Source organism: Suillus clintonianus (genome assembly GCF_016758775.1).
Source record: "Suillus clintonianus strain FC179 chromosome Unknown DEU56scaffold_1, whole genome shotgun sequence".
In the NCBI taxonomy this organism is placed as follows: Eukaryota; Fungi; Basidiomycota; class Agaricomycetes; order Boletales; family Suillaceae; genus Suillus; species Suillus clintonianus.
Genome location: NW_024539225.1, coordinates 520615 through 538166, shown reverse-complemented (window position 1 = coordinate 538166; position 17552 = coordinate 520615). Strand labels below are relative to the sequence as shown.

General features: G+C 49.6%; 9 protein-coding genes across 9 annotated transcripts; 3 read left to right on the top strand and 6 right to left on the bottom strand.

The window, feature by feature from the left end:
* Positions 1-1688: 1688 nt before the first annotated feature.
* On the bottom strand, positions 1689-2172 carry DEU56DRAFT_722387 (uncharacterized protein; the record flags this gene model as incomplete). The annotated part of the gene is made up of 2 exons (XM_041347725.1): positions 1689-1952; positions 2011-2172. Coding segments are annotated over 2 exons (426 nt in total), but the record flags the coding sequence as incomplete, so codon positions are not given.
* Positions 2173-5027: 2855 nt separating this feature from the next.
* DEU56DRAFT_905826 (uncharacterized protein) lies at positions 5028-5646 on the top strand (the record flags this gene model as incomplete). Its single annotated transcript, XM_041356765.1, has 4 exons — positions 5028-5124; positions 5191-5390; positions 5447-5538; positions 5598-5646. The coding sequence occupies 4 exons, from the start codon at positions 5028-5030 to the stop codon at positions 5644-5646; spliced, it is 438 nt and encodes a 145-aa protein (XP_041215607.1).
* A 351-nt stretch (positions 5647-5997) lies between these two features.
* On the bottom strand, positions 5998-7033 carry DEU56DRAFT_867237 (uncharacterized protein; the record flags this gene model as incomplete). Its single annotated transcript, XM_041355416.1, has 6 exons — positions 5998-6365; positions 6386-6509; positions 6564-6583; positions 6606-6780; positions 6834-6909; positions 6966-7033. The coding sequence occupies 6 exons, from the start codon at positions 7031-7033 to the stop codon at positions 5998-6000; spliced, it is 831 nt and encodes a 276-aa protein (XP_041215606.1).
* Positions 7034-7398: 365 nt separating this feature from the next.
* DEU56DRAFT_763289 (uncharacterized protein) lies at positions 7399-8757 on the bottom strand. The gene is made up of 2 exons (XM_041350796.1): positions 7999-8757; positions 7399-7963 (listed from the first exon to the last, which is right to left on the bottom strand). The coding sequence occupies exons 1-2, from the start codon at positions 8582-8584 to the stop codon at positions 7872-7874; spliced, it is 678 nt and encodes a 225-aa protein (XP_041215605.1). The 5' UTR covers positions 8585-8757; the 3' UTR covers positions 7399-7871.
* A 1123-nt stretch (positions 8758-9880) lies between these two features.
* DEU56DRAFT_763287 (uncharacterized protein) lies at positions 9881-10557 on the bottom strand (the record flags this gene model as incomplete). Its single annotated transcript, XM_041350795.1, has 3 exons — positions 9881-9993; positions 10053-10240; positions 10295-10557. Coding segments are annotated over 2 exons (403 nt in total), but the record flags the coding sequence as incomplete, so codon positions are not given.
* Positions 10558-10625: 68 nt separating this feature from the next.
* On the bottom strand, positions 10626-11055 carry DEU56DRAFT_703942 (uncharacterized protein; the record flags this gene model as incomplete). Its single annotated transcript, XM_041347359.1, has 2 exons — positions 10626-10889; positions 10948-11055. Coding segments are annotated over 2 exons (372 nt in total), but the record flags the coding sequence as incomplete, so codon positions are not given.
* A 2058-nt stretch (positions 11056-13113) lies between these two features.
* Positions 13114-15189, top strand: DEU56DRAFT_921064 (ATP-NAD kinase-like domain-containing protein; the record flags this gene model as incomplete). Its single annotated transcript, XM_041358503.1, has 9 exons — positions 13114-13453; positions 13507-13559; positions 13610-13667; positions 13742-13996; positions 14049-14210; positions 14261-14504; positions 14558-14624; positions 14676-14744; positions 14795-15189. The coding sequence occupies 9 exons, from the start codon at positions 13114-13116 to the stop codon at positions 14999-15001; spliced, it is 1455 nt and encodes a 484-aa protein (XP_041215602.1). The 3' UTR covers positions 15002-15189.
* Positions 15190-15345: 156 nt separating this feature from the next.
* On the bottom strand, positions 15346-16535 carry DEU56DRAFT_750327 (uncharacterized protein; the record flags this gene model as incomplete). The annotated part of the gene is made up of 3 exons (XM_041349530.1): positions 15346-16159; positions 16212-16471; positions 16533-16535. 3 exons carry the CDS (start codon positions 16533-16535, stop codon positions 15346-15348), a joined length of 1077 nt encoding a protein of 358 aa, XP_041215601.1.
* A 314-nt stretch (positions 16536-16849) lies between these two features.
* On the top strand, positions 16850-17508 carry DEU56DRAFT_905821 (histone-fold-containing protein; the record flags this gene model as incomplete). Its single annotated transcript, XM_041356764.1, has 5 exons — positions 16850-16861; positions 16919-17096; positions 17151-17255; positions 17308-17430; positions 17486-17508. The coding sequence occupies 5 exons, from the start codon at positions 16850-16852 to the stop codon at positions 17506-17508; spliced, it is 441 nt and encodes a 146-aa protein (XP_041215600.1).
* Between the last annotated feature and the right edge of the window lie 44 nt (positions 17509-17552).

Here is a 17552-nt window from a genome sequence, read left to right as displayed (position 1 = left end):
TGTGGGAATGGTACGTGATCAGGTCGACCAAGTTCAAGTATGCGACAGATGTCATCGAGCAGGCCCCATGCTCTACGTCCAACCCCTGAGCTATCTCTGTCGAGATCGCCGCATGTCCAAAGAGCCTTTTGGAAATGCACCAAAAGAGACACAGCGAGTTTGGGCAGAGCAGAACTAGATGATTTCGTTGTTAAACACAGCAGAAGAACCACCAAATGAGTCAACAGCACCTTTTATCAAGCCGAGCTATATCCTTCTTGTCAAAGTGACCGCCGACCATGACGCAGGCGAGAAGAGTGCAATTGGCTTTGATTTGGTGCGATGGACAGGAGGGAGAGGATACCAATTTCGATATAACTGCTAAGGCGAGTCGCTCTACGTGTTCATTCACTCGTCCAGTGAAAAAATTGTAGGGAAGAACATGTGAAAGCCACTCGAGCACAGAGTCGGGACAATATTCCACATCTGAAGAAAACATCTCTATTCTCTCATCGTCGGAAGCTCCTGCAGACGAGAGTGTGATCGTTGGGACAATTACATCGGCGTCGACCCCCGGTTTGTACTGCATGCCGACAACACCTCAAAGCCTCTTTTCCCCTGAACAAGGAGTTCACCACGGTCGGGGTGTGCCTGAAGAACACGTCCGTAGTATATATGACTTAGAGCCATTATACATGGCGACACCCTCTCATCAAATGACGGTACGACGTGCGTGAGAACGTCCAAGCTTGTGTAAATAGCATAGAGCTGATGGAGCATGTCTGAGACATCAAGATCCAGGGGCCATTCGACAAGCGGAATAAGGCTAATAGCGGCGAAAGATACTTCGGGATCCGTGGACGTCTCGATCAGCCACTTAATGCTAGGTGCTTCGAGATGGCTGGAAAGTATGTCCGAGAGCTCTAGGTCAAGGGGGCACTCAGTGTCCGCCCAATTTTCGGCTCCAGGTCGAGTGATTGTGCCTCCGTGTCCCCAACCATTTTCGAAGAGTACCAAGCCGAAGATTGCCACCAGGCATGAAGCGCACCGAGAAAGCGCCATACGAAAGCGCCCCTACCGCACTCACAGGGTCTGCGGAATGAATGAGCTCTGGTTGTCCTATACAACAGTAATCAAGAACGTCACCTGCTGTAGAAAATCGGGTCCAACTTGATCCTATGGCATCAAACAGCCGTTTCAGCACACCTAAAACGGTCAAAATTTATGCACGTGCAAGAAAGCATAACCCAGTGCCCACCATGTACTGGCGTCGTCAGCTGCTGGAAATATTTGAAACCTGATTTGAACATCGGGCTTAAAACTCCTGCGATCTTCGTTCAGACTGGAAACACCATCAAAACTCACAAAAAGATCTTACTGTCGATCCGCAACATGCGCAACATTGATGTAACTGGCGTCTGAAATGGACAGGAGGGAGATACAAGTGATGCCATTACGGTCAATGAATAGAACAAGAATCCGAAGACCGTCGCTGCAACTATGACCCAGGCGATCGTGTGCTGCTCGTACCACATGTTGGCGCTCAGGGCAATCCCAAAGAGAAGAAGGGAGATCTGAAGCAAGATCGGAAAGGATTGTACGACAGCATCAAAATACCATGTCATGATGCCGTCGAACATCTTCTGTCTGTGTTTTGCTCGTTCCTCCGCCGAGCCGCGGCCATATCTGTGCGACTTGTAGTGTCCGAGCCACTGCTTGCCTAGCACGGCCCCGAAAGCAGCGAGCAGACTCATGCACAAGCTCGCGTATGCAATCACTTGGATCTTTACATCTGCCGTGGATGGAGACCACGTAGATGCCGGCGCTGCTGGCGTAGAGCCCGCTGCGAGGGTGCCCATTCCGATTTGTACGAGCTGCGCGAGCAGGGCGTTGGTGGTGTCGCTGGGGTCAGGACTGAGCCTGGACTCCATTGCTATGATGAAAGATGTGCTGACAGCGGAGAAAAGACCGGACTGATCGAACATCAACTTCAGACCGAACCAAAGATGACCATGCCAGTGCGAAACCTACGAAGATCAAGACAATGTCCATGTCGCTAGCGTATTGCTCAAGGAAGTCGCCATCGTGTTCCTCCGCGACTCCTCTGTATGCCGTCCAGAATCGAGAGCGACCATCCTTGCCACCCTTTGAGGCAATTGTTGAATCCTGGAGAACGTCCAATACTTGCTTCATGACGTTCACGCTGTGGGCGTATCGTCAGCTGCGATGACTTGTCTTATTCTGTCGCTCACCATTCACTTAGATTCGGCTGGTCCTTCTGCACTACGACCTCTTCTGCCTTGCTGAAATAATTTAGCTTGTGTGGTGTTGTAATTGAGCGAAACTTACGGAGCTAATCCCTCGTTAGGCGAGACATCGGAAATAGGTCTTGATGACTGGGAAGGCCCAGCGTTCGGGCTGCAGTTCTGCTAAGGAGTGATGCATAAGAATCAAGGTAGAAACACTCACTCTGATGGCAGCTTCACCGCCGAGAATCCACAATTTTTATCCTCCCTGTCGTTCTGTTATGTGGGTGATAGATGCCGAGAAGCCGCGGCTTACTCCTTGGTGGGTCCTGCAGTATCATTTTCTCGGTGAGGTTGCTCATCGCTGTGGGCGCCATCGGCGCTACCCTTTCTTTGGTGACATGGCGAAGATTGTACTACTTAATAGCTCTGCAACTCAAAGTCAGTAGGATGGAAACAAGGGTCAGGAAGTATCACACCCTCTGCCACACTCTGACAGGAGTATGTATACGACCTGGCTTTGCTCGAATGCCTTGGCAAGAAAACACAGTCAGGCCCATCCAGGGCCAGGGCTTCGCTTTGGTTTGGCTCAGGGCGGAGTACATCACTAGTGACGGGCTGAGCGCTGAGATGTCGTCGCATTGTTCCCCTTTCAATTGTGGAGAGTTTGTCCCATGGGGGCACTTGTCGCGCTCGCTGGAAGAAAATCATTGGCCGTCGGTGCCTGATGTTCTTGACATGGGAAGTGGTACCTGTTAGATCCAATACGAAACTGATGGTATTAGGAACTCCGAACAGCTCGTGACTAGCATAAGTCGAGCATGTTACGAGTCTAGATTTCGAGTTGAGCTAACAGAGATGAGTGGTGGTACAAAGTAAGCCACTTAGGCGGCTGCAACTACAATGAACACGTGCAGAGCAGTGTTGATGCTGAGGCATTCTTGAGCGTTCTCAGTGGAAATTCACAGCCTGACATAGCACTAGTCCGCATGTGGTAGTACCCGCTCGTGATACGTATTAGATGTCAGGATTCAGGAGGTGGGCCTCAGAGCTGTCATGCGCTGGGTACAACGTTGTGTCTGTGGTACAGCCGAAGCATTTGCATGCGTGTAGTGCGGGATAACCGAATCAGATGCGAGGTGCTCTGAGGGGAATAGGGGCGCGGACTAAGCTGCGAAATTCCTGTGAGGACCTTGTAGTAGTGGGACTGTAGGGCCAGGTACCCCTGAAAGGCAGCCGTCTCCGCGAGGGCGTCACGGCATGGGTGGTAGAAGTGGTAGAATGGGAAGTGGCCGTGCTGGTATCGGAGGTAGTGCGTTAATGTCAGGGGATCCAAAAGAAATGTCAGCACTGATCGCGTCGCTTTTTCCTCAATCTCCTCCCTGAAATATACAATTCCATCACATTTTCTAAGTCTCTGCCCCTCCGCCCGAAACCAGGCGGGGAGCTCTTAATGTCGGCGCGAGTGTCGGCGCGTGACATCAGACGTCCTCCTCCCCCCTAATCTCAGGTGTCGTCCTGCTCGAGGCTGTGTGTAGGTCAACCTCGCATTCAAAATATTTTCAGAGGTTTGATACGACGGTTGCCGCAGATCTATTCGTCAAACTGAACAACGCCAGTCATGCCAACAACCCTTCGTCGTTTTCGCACCACAACTCCGCTTTGTCCTTCGCCACAATGGCACCATGTATCGTTGCGGCAGAATTCACAAAAATTGGATTGTGTGCGCGATAGGTGAAGTTGCGCAGCTGAGCCCCTGGGCGGTAGTAAATGAGACTCTCTAGAGCATAAGGGCCGTCAGGGGCCCATGGACGAGTCTTTCTGCGGACAGGGTTGAATGATGTTAGCCGAGAAGTAAAGTTTATCTCACCTGGGTATCCCTCAACTTTCTGCGCATATCCTTATCCATGTTATTATGTGTCCATTGAATGTGAGAGCAGAAAACGGAATAGCGTCGTCAGGCTCGGGGTATACGAGAACGAAAACTCAGACTTGGGAAGATCATTCACTGATTAGAGTCCGCGTCAGCACCAAAGTACGTCACTGGTTGTGTTGAGGACTCGCCTTGACGGGGTACACGACTCCCTGTGTCTAGCTACAGATGCTTGGTAGACATGTGATCGTTCCTCCACCATCCCGGGCTCGTTTCGTCCTTGCACAGTCACCTCAATTCTCTGTTTGACGAATATCATCGGTTTTCCAACCTCAAATCCTTTCTTTTCGACCTTGGACACAGTAGACACTGCAGTGGCTTTCTCTCCCACCTTCAACTCTGCACCCTTGTTCCAGGTCATGGTACCCACCGCCCGCCCACATGCGGCGTGTGAATGGTTCAGGAGGACAGAAGTCTGCGTCGGTCCCATCGGTGCGAAGTAAGGCCTCAGGATTGCGCGGGTGGAAGAAGGCAAGATGGTGTCCATATGCGAGAGGTGTACCTTCTGCAGGGGTGCAAAAGGGCCACGGGTGCCGTCGCGAGTGGGCAGAGTAATGTAAAGGTCTGAAAGGTGATTGGAATGAAAAGTGTCGGTGAGTACAAGTGATTTTGGGGACGCTATCCAGGCATCAACCCTGAAATTTGAAAGAGGATGTTGAGAAGAACCGGCGAGCAGAACCGATCCACGAACACATATCGCAAGTCGATGAGTTGAAGCTTCACATGACCACAACTTGTCAAAAGTTCGTCAGAGTCGATCTCCAATTGGTTTTCCAAATCAGGATATTACCAATTTTGGCTTCAACGCGTTTGATGTTTTCAGTGCATGATGCATGAATCCCGATAAAAAGCAGTCGGTGCTTTCTTGCATGAAGAGGCTCCAGTCTGGAGTGGCGTCACTGCGTACAGAACACTTATTTCCGCAGAGAAACTGCGCGCACGTTGTCCTGACCACCGTGTCTTACGGTATTTTACCTAGGTAAGCCTCATTCCAGTTCCAACATGGTACCGTTAACTTGACGGCGCTTTCAGTTTTCTTTGGGCAACACATCAATTTCGCAGGTTTCACACTTCAACGTGATCTCGTTGTTACGGCATATGAAGGAGATGCAGAAATCCCTCGTCAGTCTTTCAATAGGAAGATAGGCAACGAGTGGGTTAGCGAACTCGCTGCTGAGCAGTTTGTTGAGCCTTTCAAAGACTTAGAAGAAGACACAAAACACCTTCTCGAGGTCTGTCGTTCGTATCCGAGTTGCTGTTTCTTACTGACAATTTCCACAGTGTATAGACAGAGGCACGATTTAGGCCGTCGCGATCATGGGAGATGCTGCCCATGCAATGGCGCCATTTCAAGGTTCTGGCGCTGTTCAGAGTATCGAGGTCAGTCGTCAACGACTGCATTCCGACAAACTTACATCATGCTGATATGATTTTTCTAGGATGCTTACATCCTCGCGACTGTTCTTGGACACAAACCCACGACCATAGAATTGGTATCCAGGGCCCTCGTCATCTACGACAAGTTGAGAGAAGGCCATTCTCATCGGACGTAGCTCTACGCTCAATGCGTAACGTTCAGCTATGCGCGTTTTATGAGCTTTAGCGATACGATCACTAATAATTGGGAGTGAGCATGGTCGACAATGCTCGATGATGCTTTGAAAGAAGCTGTTATGCTTGTGAAGGACAGCTCAATCAAATATCGAAGCAACATGTTTAATGTACACTAGCAAATACCCGTGACTTCGCCACTGCACCCCCGTGTTGCGAACGAAAATTGTGAGAATGCAAGGGTGTTTTGTACACATAGTGGTTATAACTCAACTGTTTCCTCTGGGTCTACTTCTTTCTAGATACCACTATGTAAGTCTTATATGGATATTGATACGTGCCTTCCTCCTTGTTAATCCAGACTTTATCATCTCCCCGCTCAAGGATACCTTTGACGTCCTCCACTACCTTGGCCTTTTCATCTGGAGGGAGCATGGTAATGTAACTCTTACTCTTAGCGCGATCCGTAACAATTTGCTCGCTAGCAAGAAGATGGTATGCCCATTCTTCCTCATCCTGAGGGTGGAACGAGGAGATATACTCAGGTGTAGAGAACGTCTTCCTCCAGAGACCGAGGCGAAATTGGGGTGTCCCTTTCTCATGAACCTCGATGCGGTCACGGAGTTGCGCAACCCAGCCTGCACCATCTCGTAGCGCTGTGAGGAGAATTGATAACGAGAAAAAAAAACAGAAGCGAACCTGTCTTCAAGGTTCCATATAAACACAACTGCACCGTCCTTCTTCAAGATACGGGCGAATTCAGCCGATGCTTTCCCATAGTCGGGGCACCAATGGAAAGCCTATATGTCCGAGAGGTGAACTGATATAGCCCGTTTATTAATAGTACTACTCACCTGTGCGATAATAATAAGGTCTGCACCACCCATCTTCGATACCAGTGTTATCAAATGTTCCTTTGACAATGGTACTGCGATCATCATTGACAGTCTTCGTCCACACATCACACATGCCGTCGCTAGGTTCGACAGCCCTCAGCGTGCCAATGCTCGTAGCCCACTCAGGGTGAGCTAACAAGGCACGGGTGAAAATACCTGTCCCTGCCCCACAATTCTGAAAGCCAATTGAAAGGAGGAAGTAAACTTAGCGTGTGTGACTCACTCGACGATGTTCAAAGGTGCTGTGCTCTTGGACACCTGGCGAATGTATGAAAGACACTCCGCTGGGTACGACGGGCGAGCCCTACGCGCAGCCCAAGTGTTAGGGCATGCGAACCACGCGAATGATAGTCAACTCACCGATCATAAAGCTCATTCGTCCCAGTCCCGAAGCCTGTCTGTGCAACAGTATGCACCTTTGTCGCCATAGTGCGCGTAAGACTTAAATTAAACGTGGAAGACGCGAAAAGGAATCGCTGGGCTCGCAGAGATGCGAGGCCAATGATCATGGATATGGGATGGGTCAACGTAGAGGCGCTATTTATGTATGGATGGCCCGTCGCCTTCGGAGACCCGTATGATCTAAAAGTGTGCGATAGCAAGACGATGAAGTCTCCGAACTGCCGAAACCTCCTGAAAGTAAGTCCAACTTCAGCCGTACTAGCATTCGTCAGAACATGATGTTATTGATCATGAGTCACTCTAGTAATGAAAAGTTGTCCCTCTACCGAACTAAGTAGTAAGTGGAAGATCGGACTCGGACCCGGCGCCGGGCCTTGAGCGTCTAGCCTCGGGCCGCTTACTAGGTTTTGATTATCTCTCCCTCACTCAGACACTCCTATAAAGATTGCATCTTGATCATCTGAGGGATATAACTTCCGATGGCGGTCGTCGCCTCGCCGGCCTGCACGCCCTTTGGATCACTTCACGCCTCGCCGCACGTGCTGGAAACACTCTGGTATTCGGGAGGCATTCCGGTTTTGATCATGATATCAGTAAGTTTCTACCAGTGGAATGTAGTGGTTCAAGGCTGGTGGCTTTCGAATTTCTTGCCTGACCACCAGTGTGGAGGAGCTCAAGGTCTCGAGTCTGTGTAAGTCGACTCGCTCGCCGATATCAACATTTGCCAACAAATCATCTACCAAGCTAAGTTACTTATCCCTTCCACACTTCCACACCGCCCCATCCCTTCAACTCTGATTCCAGGACCATAGCACAACACAACATGAAAGAATCATGATAATTAGGGGACTGATAATTCGATAACTATTGACTGAACCTTTCCGAGTCAAGCACGTCTCTGACTACAGCCATTAACTCCTTCACAGCAACAGTGACCCTCTCTCCCTGCTCTGAATCTGCGTCTCCATTGCTGCGAGAATATCATCCCCACCCTTGATGACCAGCTCGAGTTCATGTTTTTTCGAAGAAATGTGCACATACTTCTTTGTTTCTTCCACGAGGATGAGAAGGACCTCGAGATAGTACAAGTCGCCGAGTGCGCCAGTAACAAAAGGCCATGCCTTTATCGTCAAGTCATACCACTGCTGCTCTGTGATAGACTTGAGCAACGGATCCGACAACTGTTCCGGTGCGATTCGGAGGATACCAACTAGCCAAGGTGACAGGTATGAGTTGGATATGTAGTCAATCATGCTAATGCACCGTTCTATATGGCGGTCCCCGAACACGTGGGGGCGCCAGTTGGAATTTATCGCGAGGGCAAAGATCAACTCGAGATAGTACGTTTCGGGGCGATTATCGAAGAAGAGGTCTGGATTATAATAGTAATCATCATTTGCGGATGATACACCTGGTCGCGGACAAACCGTGGACACGACAGCAGGGAAGAACTTGGTAAAAACCATGTCCCGTAGCTTCGCATCATCAATGACATCGATCGAGGCCAAGAATTCTCTGGCAGAGTGAGCAGCGCGAAGGGCAGTATTACGTAAACGGGGAGGCATGTCACTGCCCATGCAATCGATGAGCCTCTCGATGAATAGATATCGCTTAGCGGGGCTACAGCTCACTTGCGAGCTACACGCGGCCAGTAGCAAAAGGATGTCGCCCGCGGTCTCGTGGTCCTTGGAATAAATGTAATCGAGGTAGTCCACGAGCCAGTCAAAGTTTTCTGGCGAGCAATAGTTTTTGCATGATTGCGGAACCTTGTTCCACAAGCAGTCGGGCCCAAAATCTGCATAGGCAGTGGCGAGCGCGAAGGGCAGTATCCGCCGCACAGCCGCCGTTGAATCCGAGGGATCATTTTGTTCGGATAACATTGCTCGGAAAGTTAACTTCCTGCACATGTCCAGATTCCGCCCAAACGCCTGTGGGAATGGTACGTGATCAGGTCGACCAAGTTCAAGTATGCGACAGATGTCATCGAGCAGGCCCCATGCTCTACGTCCAACCCCTGAGCTATCTCTGTCGAGATCGCCGCATGTCCAAAGAGCCTTTTGGAAATGCACCAAAAGAGACACAGCGAGTTTGGGCAGAGCAGAACTAGATGATTTCGTTGTTAAACACAGCAGAAGAACCACCAAATGAGTCAACAGCACCTTTTATCAAGCCGAGCTATATCCTTCTTGTCAAAGTGACCGCCGACCATGACGCAGGCGAGAAGAGTGCAATTGGCTTTGATTTGGTGCGATGGACAGGAGGGAGAGGATACCAATTTCGATATAACTGCTAAGGCGAGTCGCTCTACGTGTTCATTCACTCGTCCAGTGAAAAAATTGTAGGGAAGAACATGTGAAAGCCACTCGAGCACAGAGTCGGGACAATATTCCACATCTGAAGAAAACATCTCTATTCTCTCATCGTCGGAAGCTCCTGCAGACGAGAGTGTGATCGTTGGGACAATTACATCGGCGTCGACCCCCGGTTTGTACTGCATGCCGACAAACACCTCAAAGCCTCTTTTCCCCTGAACAAGGAGTTCACCACGGTCGGGGTGTGCCTGAAGAACACGTCCGTAGTATATATGACTTAGAGCCATTATACATGGCGACACCCTCTCATCAAATGACGGTACGACGTGCGTGAGAACGTCCAAGCTTGTGTAAATAGCATAGAGCTGATGGAGCATGTCTGAGACATCAAGATCCAGGGGCCATTCGACAAGCGGAATAAGGCTAATAGCGGCGAAAGATACTTCGGGATCCGTGGACGTCTCGATCAGCCACTTAATGCTAGGTGCTTCGAGATGGCTGGAAAGTATGTCCGAGAGCTCTAGGTCAAGGGGGCACTCAGTGTCCGCCCAAATTTTCGGCTCCAGGTCGAGTGATTGTGCCTCCGTGTCCCCAACCATTTTCGAAGAGTACCAAGCCGAAGATTGCCACCAGGCATGAAGCGCACCGAGAAAGCGCCATACGAAAGCGCCTACCGCACTCACAGGGTCTGCGGAATGAAATGAGCTCTGGTTGTCCTATACAACAGTAATCAAGAACGTCACCTGCTGTAGAAAATCGGGTCCAACTTGATCCGATGGCATCAAACAGCCGTTTCAGCACACCTAAAACGGTCAAAATTTATGCACGTGCAAGAAAGCATAACCCAGTGCCCACCATGTACTGGCGTCGTCAGCTGCTGGAAATATTTGAAACCTGATTTGAACATCGGGCTTAAAACTCCTGCGATCTTCGTTCAGACTGGAAACACCATCAAAACTCACAAAAAGATCTTACTGTCGATCCGCAACATGCGCAACATTGATGTAACTGGCGTCTGAAATGGACAGGAGGGAGATACAAGTGATGCCATTACGGTCAATGAATAGAACAAGAATCCGAAGACCGTCGCTGCAACTATGACCCAGGCGATCGTGTGCTGCTCGTACCACATGTTGGCGCTCAGGGCAATCCCAAAGAGAAGAAGGGAGATCTGAAGCAAGATCGGAAAGGATTGTACGACAGCATCAAAATACCATGTCATGATGCCGTCGAACATCTTCTGTCTGTGTTTTGCTCGTTCCTCCGCCGAGCCGCGGCCATATCTGTGCGACTTGTAGTGTCCGAGCCACTGCTTGCCTAGCACGGCCCCGAAAGCAGCGAGCAGACTCATGCACAAGCTCGCGTATGCAATCACTTGGATCTTTACATCTGCCGTGGATGGAGACCACGTAGATGCCGGCGCTGCTGGCGTAGAGCCCGCTGCGAGGGTGCCCATTCCGATTTGTACGAGCTGCGCGAGCAGGGCGTTGGTGGTGTCGCTGGGGTCAGGACTGAGCCTGGACTCCATTGCTATGATGAAAGATGTGCTGACAGCGGAGAAAAGACCGGACTGATCGAACATCAACTTCAGACCGAACCAAAGATGACCATGCTAGTGCGAAACCTACGAAGATCAAGACAATGTCCATGTCGCTAGCGTATTGCTCAAGGAAGTCGCCATCGTGTTCCTCCGCGACTCCTCTGTATGCCGTCCAGAATCGAGAGCGGCCATCCTTGCCACCCTTTGAGGCAATTGTTGAATCCTGGAGAACGTCCAATACTTGCTTCATGACGTTCACGCTGTGGGTGTATCGTCAGCTGCGATGACTTGGCTTGTTCTGTCGCTCACCATTCACTTAGATTCGGCTGGTCCTTCTGCACTACGACCTCTTCTGCCTTGCTGAAACAATTTAGCTTGTGTGGTGTTGTAATTGAGCGAAACTTACGGAGCTAATCCCTCGTTAGGCGAGACATCGGAAATAGGTCTTGATGACTGGGAAGGCCCAGCGTTCGGGCTGCAGTTCTGCTAAGGAGTGATGCATAAGAATCAAGGTAGAAACAACTTACTCTGATGGCAGCTTCACCGCCGAAGATCCACAATTTTTATCCTCCCTGTCGTTCTGTTATATGAGTAATAGATGTAAGAAAACCGCAACTTACCCCTCGGTATCATTTTCTCGGGGAGGCTGCTCATCGTTGCGGGCGCGCTGCTCCAGGGCGCCATCGACGCTACCCTCCTTTGATGACATGACGAAGGTTTACTAAATGGATCTGCAACTCAAAGTTAGTGGGATGGAACAAAGGGTTGGGAAGTATCATACCACTGCCACACTCTGGCAGGAGTATGTATACCGCCTCGCTTGGCTCGAATGCCCTGCCTTATGGCACTGCACAAAACAGTGAGGCCCATCCAGGGCCAGGGCTGCCAGTTGCTCAGGGCTACGCCAGGGGAGTACATCACCAGTGACGGTTGAAATGTCGTCACTTTGTTCCCCTTCCGATTGCGGAGAGTTGTTATCCCATGGGGGCGCTTTTTTCTTATCGGCGATCGCACTGCAGTAAACCATGTACCGTTGGTGCCTGATGCTCTTGACACAGTGGGGAACTGGTACCTGTTGAATCCAAAGCGGGATCAGGAACTCCGAGCAGACTCGTGGCCAGCCTGGCACGCTACTCAGGGCGAGTCGAGCTTGTGACGAGTCTAAATTTTGAGTCTAAGGTGAGCTAACGGAGATGAGTGTTGGTACAGAGCAAGTCAGTCAGGCGGCTGCAACCACGACAAACACTTGTAGTGTTGGCGCCGAGGGCATTGTAATTGAGCGTTCTGACTTCTTACAGCCTGACATAGTACTAGTCCGCATGTGGTAGTACCTGCATTAGTGATACTACGTGGGCCTTACAGCTGTTATCGCTGGGTATAGGAAGCGCACGCTGTGACTATGGTGCCTCCTCAGTGCAGCACAAGAACTTGCATGGGTGTATTACGGGATAACCGAATCAGATGGGGGTGCTGCGAGGGGGAATAAGGCAAGGGCTGAGCTGGTGAAGGCGAGGTAGACACTGGCAGAACTTGAGAGTTGAGGTGTTAAAGTTCAAAGTGAAGCTAGATCGTGCGAATGTATATTGCCAAGCTTAATGGCTTTTAGGGCATTATTGGACTAACGACAACAAATGAATTTTTATTGAACCATTCGAGACCTAGCAAGTACGTGGATTCAACTCACCATTTGATGTCGCCGTTTGAGTAAGAGCCGGTGCCAGCAATGCAACAAGATAGTATCGAATGAAGATCACCTATAAACGGTTATACAATGTTCTGATAAGTTCGAACAAATTATCCTGCGTCCTGCGATGAGGTTTCATCATGTCGAACATTTATTGTGTCGGACATGGCATGCACGCACTGTTGAAGTCATGGCATCTCGAGCTTGGCGTGATATACTAAGGATCAGTGACGGTAGCCTCCTTATGAACACGCACTGTTTCATATCTTGTTTCAGAGTGAAGCCACATGTAAATTTTGCTGGCAAGTGTCGAAGGTGGATAGTTACCAGGTCTGTGCATGTTGACGAGCAACGAATGCTCTTGCATAAACCATGACGCATTGAAATTAATTACAGCCGGGGATTTCCGGCAACCTTAAAGTTAGTGTGATTCTTGAAACAATGCCGACAATGACTGAAACGAATAAGCTGCACCATTATAAGACAGTACTGTTCCCGCAGCACACGCGCTTTTGTACACATGCTCTTGCCACCATTAAATCACTAATCGTGGCACCACGGATCTCATCCATGTCAACCTCCATCCACCAAATCATTATCGACAACCGAGGAGTCTCCACTTCGCTTCACTTTAGCGATGTGCTATTCTTCGTTGAACCTACAAAGCTTGACGCTCACAAATCCTCTTGCTGCGCAGGCATATATCATTCTCACAAAGAGCTTAAGATAGAGGTGCCTCTTCGTAATGTCGTTGCCGCCAAATTTGCATCTGGCGCCGTTGAAGTACAATACCTGGTTCGGAAGGGCAAGGAGAGTTTGAACCTTGTCATGACAAGCGGCACAGTAAAGGACGAAGATAGCACGCGTGCCAAGGACTGGTGTCAGGCGCTACTGCTGGCTGCATACCAGGGTTTGTCAGGCTTTATGGTCCATGCGCTCCTGTTTACTTATCTAATTTATTAGGTGCGAATCCATCCAAGAATCTCAAGGTGCTCGTTAACCCTCATGGCGGAAAGGTTAGCTTCAACCAAATTCTATTGTATCCTTTTATGACCGTCCTACTCAGGGGAAGGGAAGAGCAGAGTACGCCAGTAAAGTGGAACCCATATTCATTGCGGCTGGATGTACATTGGATGTAACTTGCACGTCACATTTCATGCCATTCTTACTTCATATTCACGGATGCCTTGTCATACAGATACCACTCATGGAGGTCACGCTCTTGAAATTGCTCGCGAAATGAAGCTGGGATATGACGCCCTAGTCATTGTATCCGGCGACGGTTTAATACACGAGGTCCTCAACGGAATAAATCAGCATGAACAGCGTGAACAGGCATTTTGTATACCAATAGCACCTATACCGACTGGCTCTGGTAACGGAATGTCTCTTAATCTACTGGGACTGCAGGACGGGCTCGACGTTTGCGCAGCAGCCCTGAACGTCCTTAAAGGTGTGTCCTTTCGGTCGCTTTAAACACCAGTATCGCTAAATATTGGAACCAGGACAACCATTGAAAGCCGATCTCTTTTCTTTCACCCAAGGAAATTGTCACCGGATATCATTCATGTCACAGACTATCGGAATTACAGCTGATATCGATATTGAGACTGAACATTTACGGTGGATGGGCGATACCCGGTTCATCCTAGGCTACATTCGTGCTAGTCAGTCATTGCTGCACTCGCCTGTCATCTGTCTCACTCACTTAACTTAGTCATTGCCCGCAAATCGTGTCCGATCGAGTTATCAATGAAGGTCGTCGAGCAAGACAAATCCCGCATGATGGATGCTCTTCATGCACGACGAGCAGGCGAATCACCCAGCCCAACTAGCCTTCCTAGTTCGCTCCTCAGTGATGACAAGAAACTTGATATTGCAAGCTCTTCACATGAGGAGTGGACCCGGTTTGAAAGACCTATCCTCTGGATGTATGCTGGTCAAGGGCCATTCGTTAGCCGGTAAGTAACCTTGTACTGCATCAAGGAAACAAGTAGCTTATGGGTCCGACTAGGGCTTTAATGCAGTTCCCTGTCTCTTTAGCTGATGACGGACTTATTGACATATCCGTACAAGAAATAGTAAGCAGTATATAATTTGGCTGTTTGACGCATCTGACACCCTGTCCGAAGACCAGTCGGAGGAATCTCTTGCGGGCCATGGATGGTGCCGAAGAAGGTAGGACATACTGGATAAATACGGTAAATTCCTCAGGTCTTCGTTCGTGCGTACGACTCACCAGGTGTGATAGAACCGATACTACAAAGCGTCCGCTTACCGCGCACGGCCACTCGCCTCCAAGGGCACACTCGTGGTCGATGGCGAGCAGGTTCCCTTCGAAGAGTTTCAGGTGGACGTCCTTCACGGACTTGGCACCTTTTTATCCCCGTATCCTCATTATGCGCCTGAGTTTGTTGTACGAGACGTCCAAGGGAAAACCCGAGCGACCAGTGTATAATTGTCGTTTCAACGATACCCTTCTTGTACATTGGATATGTAATACTGACTATTTGATTCTTTGTTAGCAATTTTGTCAACACTACAGTCTCTGGTCAAGTTGACTTTGATGTCAATTTACAACGTTCCCGAATCTAGTTGTAGAGTTACATTTGGCGACCGATCGATTATTATTTAATCTTCACTGATAGCCCAGCGAAACCCTTGACAAATCATGAACGCGATCTATCCTGATCTATCCCCATCGATCTTGCTAAACTGTACTTGTTCCTCAGATTGGCGTTTGACTCGTATGTAGTGCACGGTGGCCAGAAAAACGTAATTGTAAGTGCTCTAATCTACTCCTCATCCATCCATAAATTGACTCTCCACAAGTGCAACGTCATCAGAGTCATCGTCATCTTGATCGTCGTCTACGTCCGGTAGATTGAAGTAGTAACTCAGGTTCTCCCACAAAATAGACCGTGCTTCTAAGCTGCGGGACGCCAGCACCTGCAGGGAATTGTAGCAAGGATCAGGCGCCTGCTGTGAGGCAATTTCCTTCAGGACACGTAGGAGATCTTGAGGGGGCCCATTCAACAATTTTTTCTTGTTGTTTTGTTGAATACAAACCGGCGAGTTACACATGCACTGGCCGGCCTGCTGCTCGAATATTCGAGCGAAGTCCATCAGACAATGTTTGCCTCGCGACAGGCAGAGCCAATCAGCGGGCGTTAAGAGCCCCCATCGTGCGGTGCGATCTCCAGGGTGCCACAACTGAAGCATCCCTTCAGAATCAGCGAGCGTCGGGGGAGACGGGCCGCGGAGGGTATCAAAGTCCATGAAAGGACTGATTGTAGATAACATATAAAACGCGGCTGGCAAAATTTCCGGGATATTGGCCTCCCGAGCCAGGCGTATGGCGGAAGCGGGTTCCAGCATACGATTGTCAATGAACTGACTAGCCGCTTCATGTTGCGGTTCTGCAGATGCAGAAAGACCGGCATAATGCTCCATGAGCTTATCCCATTCCTGGAGAGTGGATGGCCAGTCTGCACGGAAGCGAGCCCTGAGCAGCTTCTGCAGGACGCGCACGAAATATTTCTGCGATAGCAGAAGAATGCCCTTGTACTTGATTGCAGCAAGAGGGTTCCGATTCTCCAACATGGATAATATGGTGCTAAAATTATTTTGCTTGAGAGCCAGGGGGCTCATACAAGCACAGTGCTTACCCCGGATAGTACAGTGCTCGAAGGAGGTCTTCAAGATCTTGTGCATCATCCGGCATATTTACCGAATCTACGCCATCGTACATTTCATGATTTGCGGCAGAGGGTAGCGCAAACATATCCGCAAACACTTTAGAGTGCGATCCGAGCACGGATTTGTGAACTCGGAAGGCATGGGTTTTATCAGCACGGGCGGCTAAGAGGACTACACTGCCATCAGCATAATACAGGTCTCCTTGACGCAAAATTTCGTCCTTGGTTGCCTAGGTTGCTTGTAAGTATGATGATGCACGGAATCGCTGACCTCTGCAATTTCTAACTTACCATTCGCGTACAAGATGCAGCTCAGCGGTGATGGAGTGACTCGGGTGTGGGGTGTGACAGTGCGTGCCTTGACGCGTGACAAGCGCGCTCGTTGAATCACGTGGTGTCTTTCACGGGATCGGACCTTGAATTCAACCCTTCATAAGGCTCAGCACACAAACGTCGCGTCCCCTCAACACTCTTCCCTTAACCACCACCCACCACCGCCCCTTGTACAGACCTCATATCTGGTGTGTATACGCTTGCGATATCGCATTGTAAATGCAAACTGACTTGTCTTAACAGTCACATACCTGTACACTTTGTAAATTCAAGCAATGGCACCTAAAGTGAGTCGATTCGTAATTCAAATAGTCCTTATGTGTTGATTGATGGACCAATTCCAGCCCGCATCCACCGCTGGCAAGGCTCCTGCCTCCACCGCCTCCAAGGCACCAGCTAAGGCTGACTCTGGAGCAAAGGCAGCGAAGAAAACCGCTGCTAAGCCAGCGGCTCCTGTTGAGGGTGAGAAGAAGAAGCGCCGCAAGGTTCGCAAGGAGACGTACAGCTCGTACATATACAAGGGTACGTCCATAGGACATGGTGGCAATTTATGGGGTGACTGAATTTGTTGTGAAGTCCTTAAGCAGGTCCACCCGGATACCGGTATCTCAAACAAGGCCATGGCCATCTTGAACTCGTTTGTCAATGATATCTTTGAGCGTATTGCTACCGAGGCATCCAGTATGTTTCCATCGGTGGTTGTATGGCAGTTTATACTTATATTGTACCTCAGAGCTTGCGGCTTACTCCAAGAAGTCGACGATCTCATCGCGCGAGATTCAAACGTCAGTTCGCCTTATCCTGCCAGGAGAACTTGCAAAGCACGCCATTTCGGAAGGTACCAAGTCTGTCACCAGTAAGCACCGTCTCATTCAAGTCATAAATGACGATGTTGAACATCATCGTTCTAGAATTTTCTGCTGGCTCCAAGTAATCTTTCTGTATATTTCACCGTGTATCGTTACAATACCGTGTACC

Bases quoted from the DNA above. Each gene is read 5' to 3' on its own strand.
- DEU56DRAFT_763289 (XM_041350796.1), bottom strand. From the start codon at position 8,584: ATGGGCAGTGACATGCCTCCCCGTTTACGTAATACTGCCCTTCGCGCT. The intron at 7,964-7,998 runs GTGGGGATGATA...ATGGAGACGCAG, and splicing joins ACTCGAGCTGGTCATCAAGG to ATTCAGAGCAGGGAGAGAGG.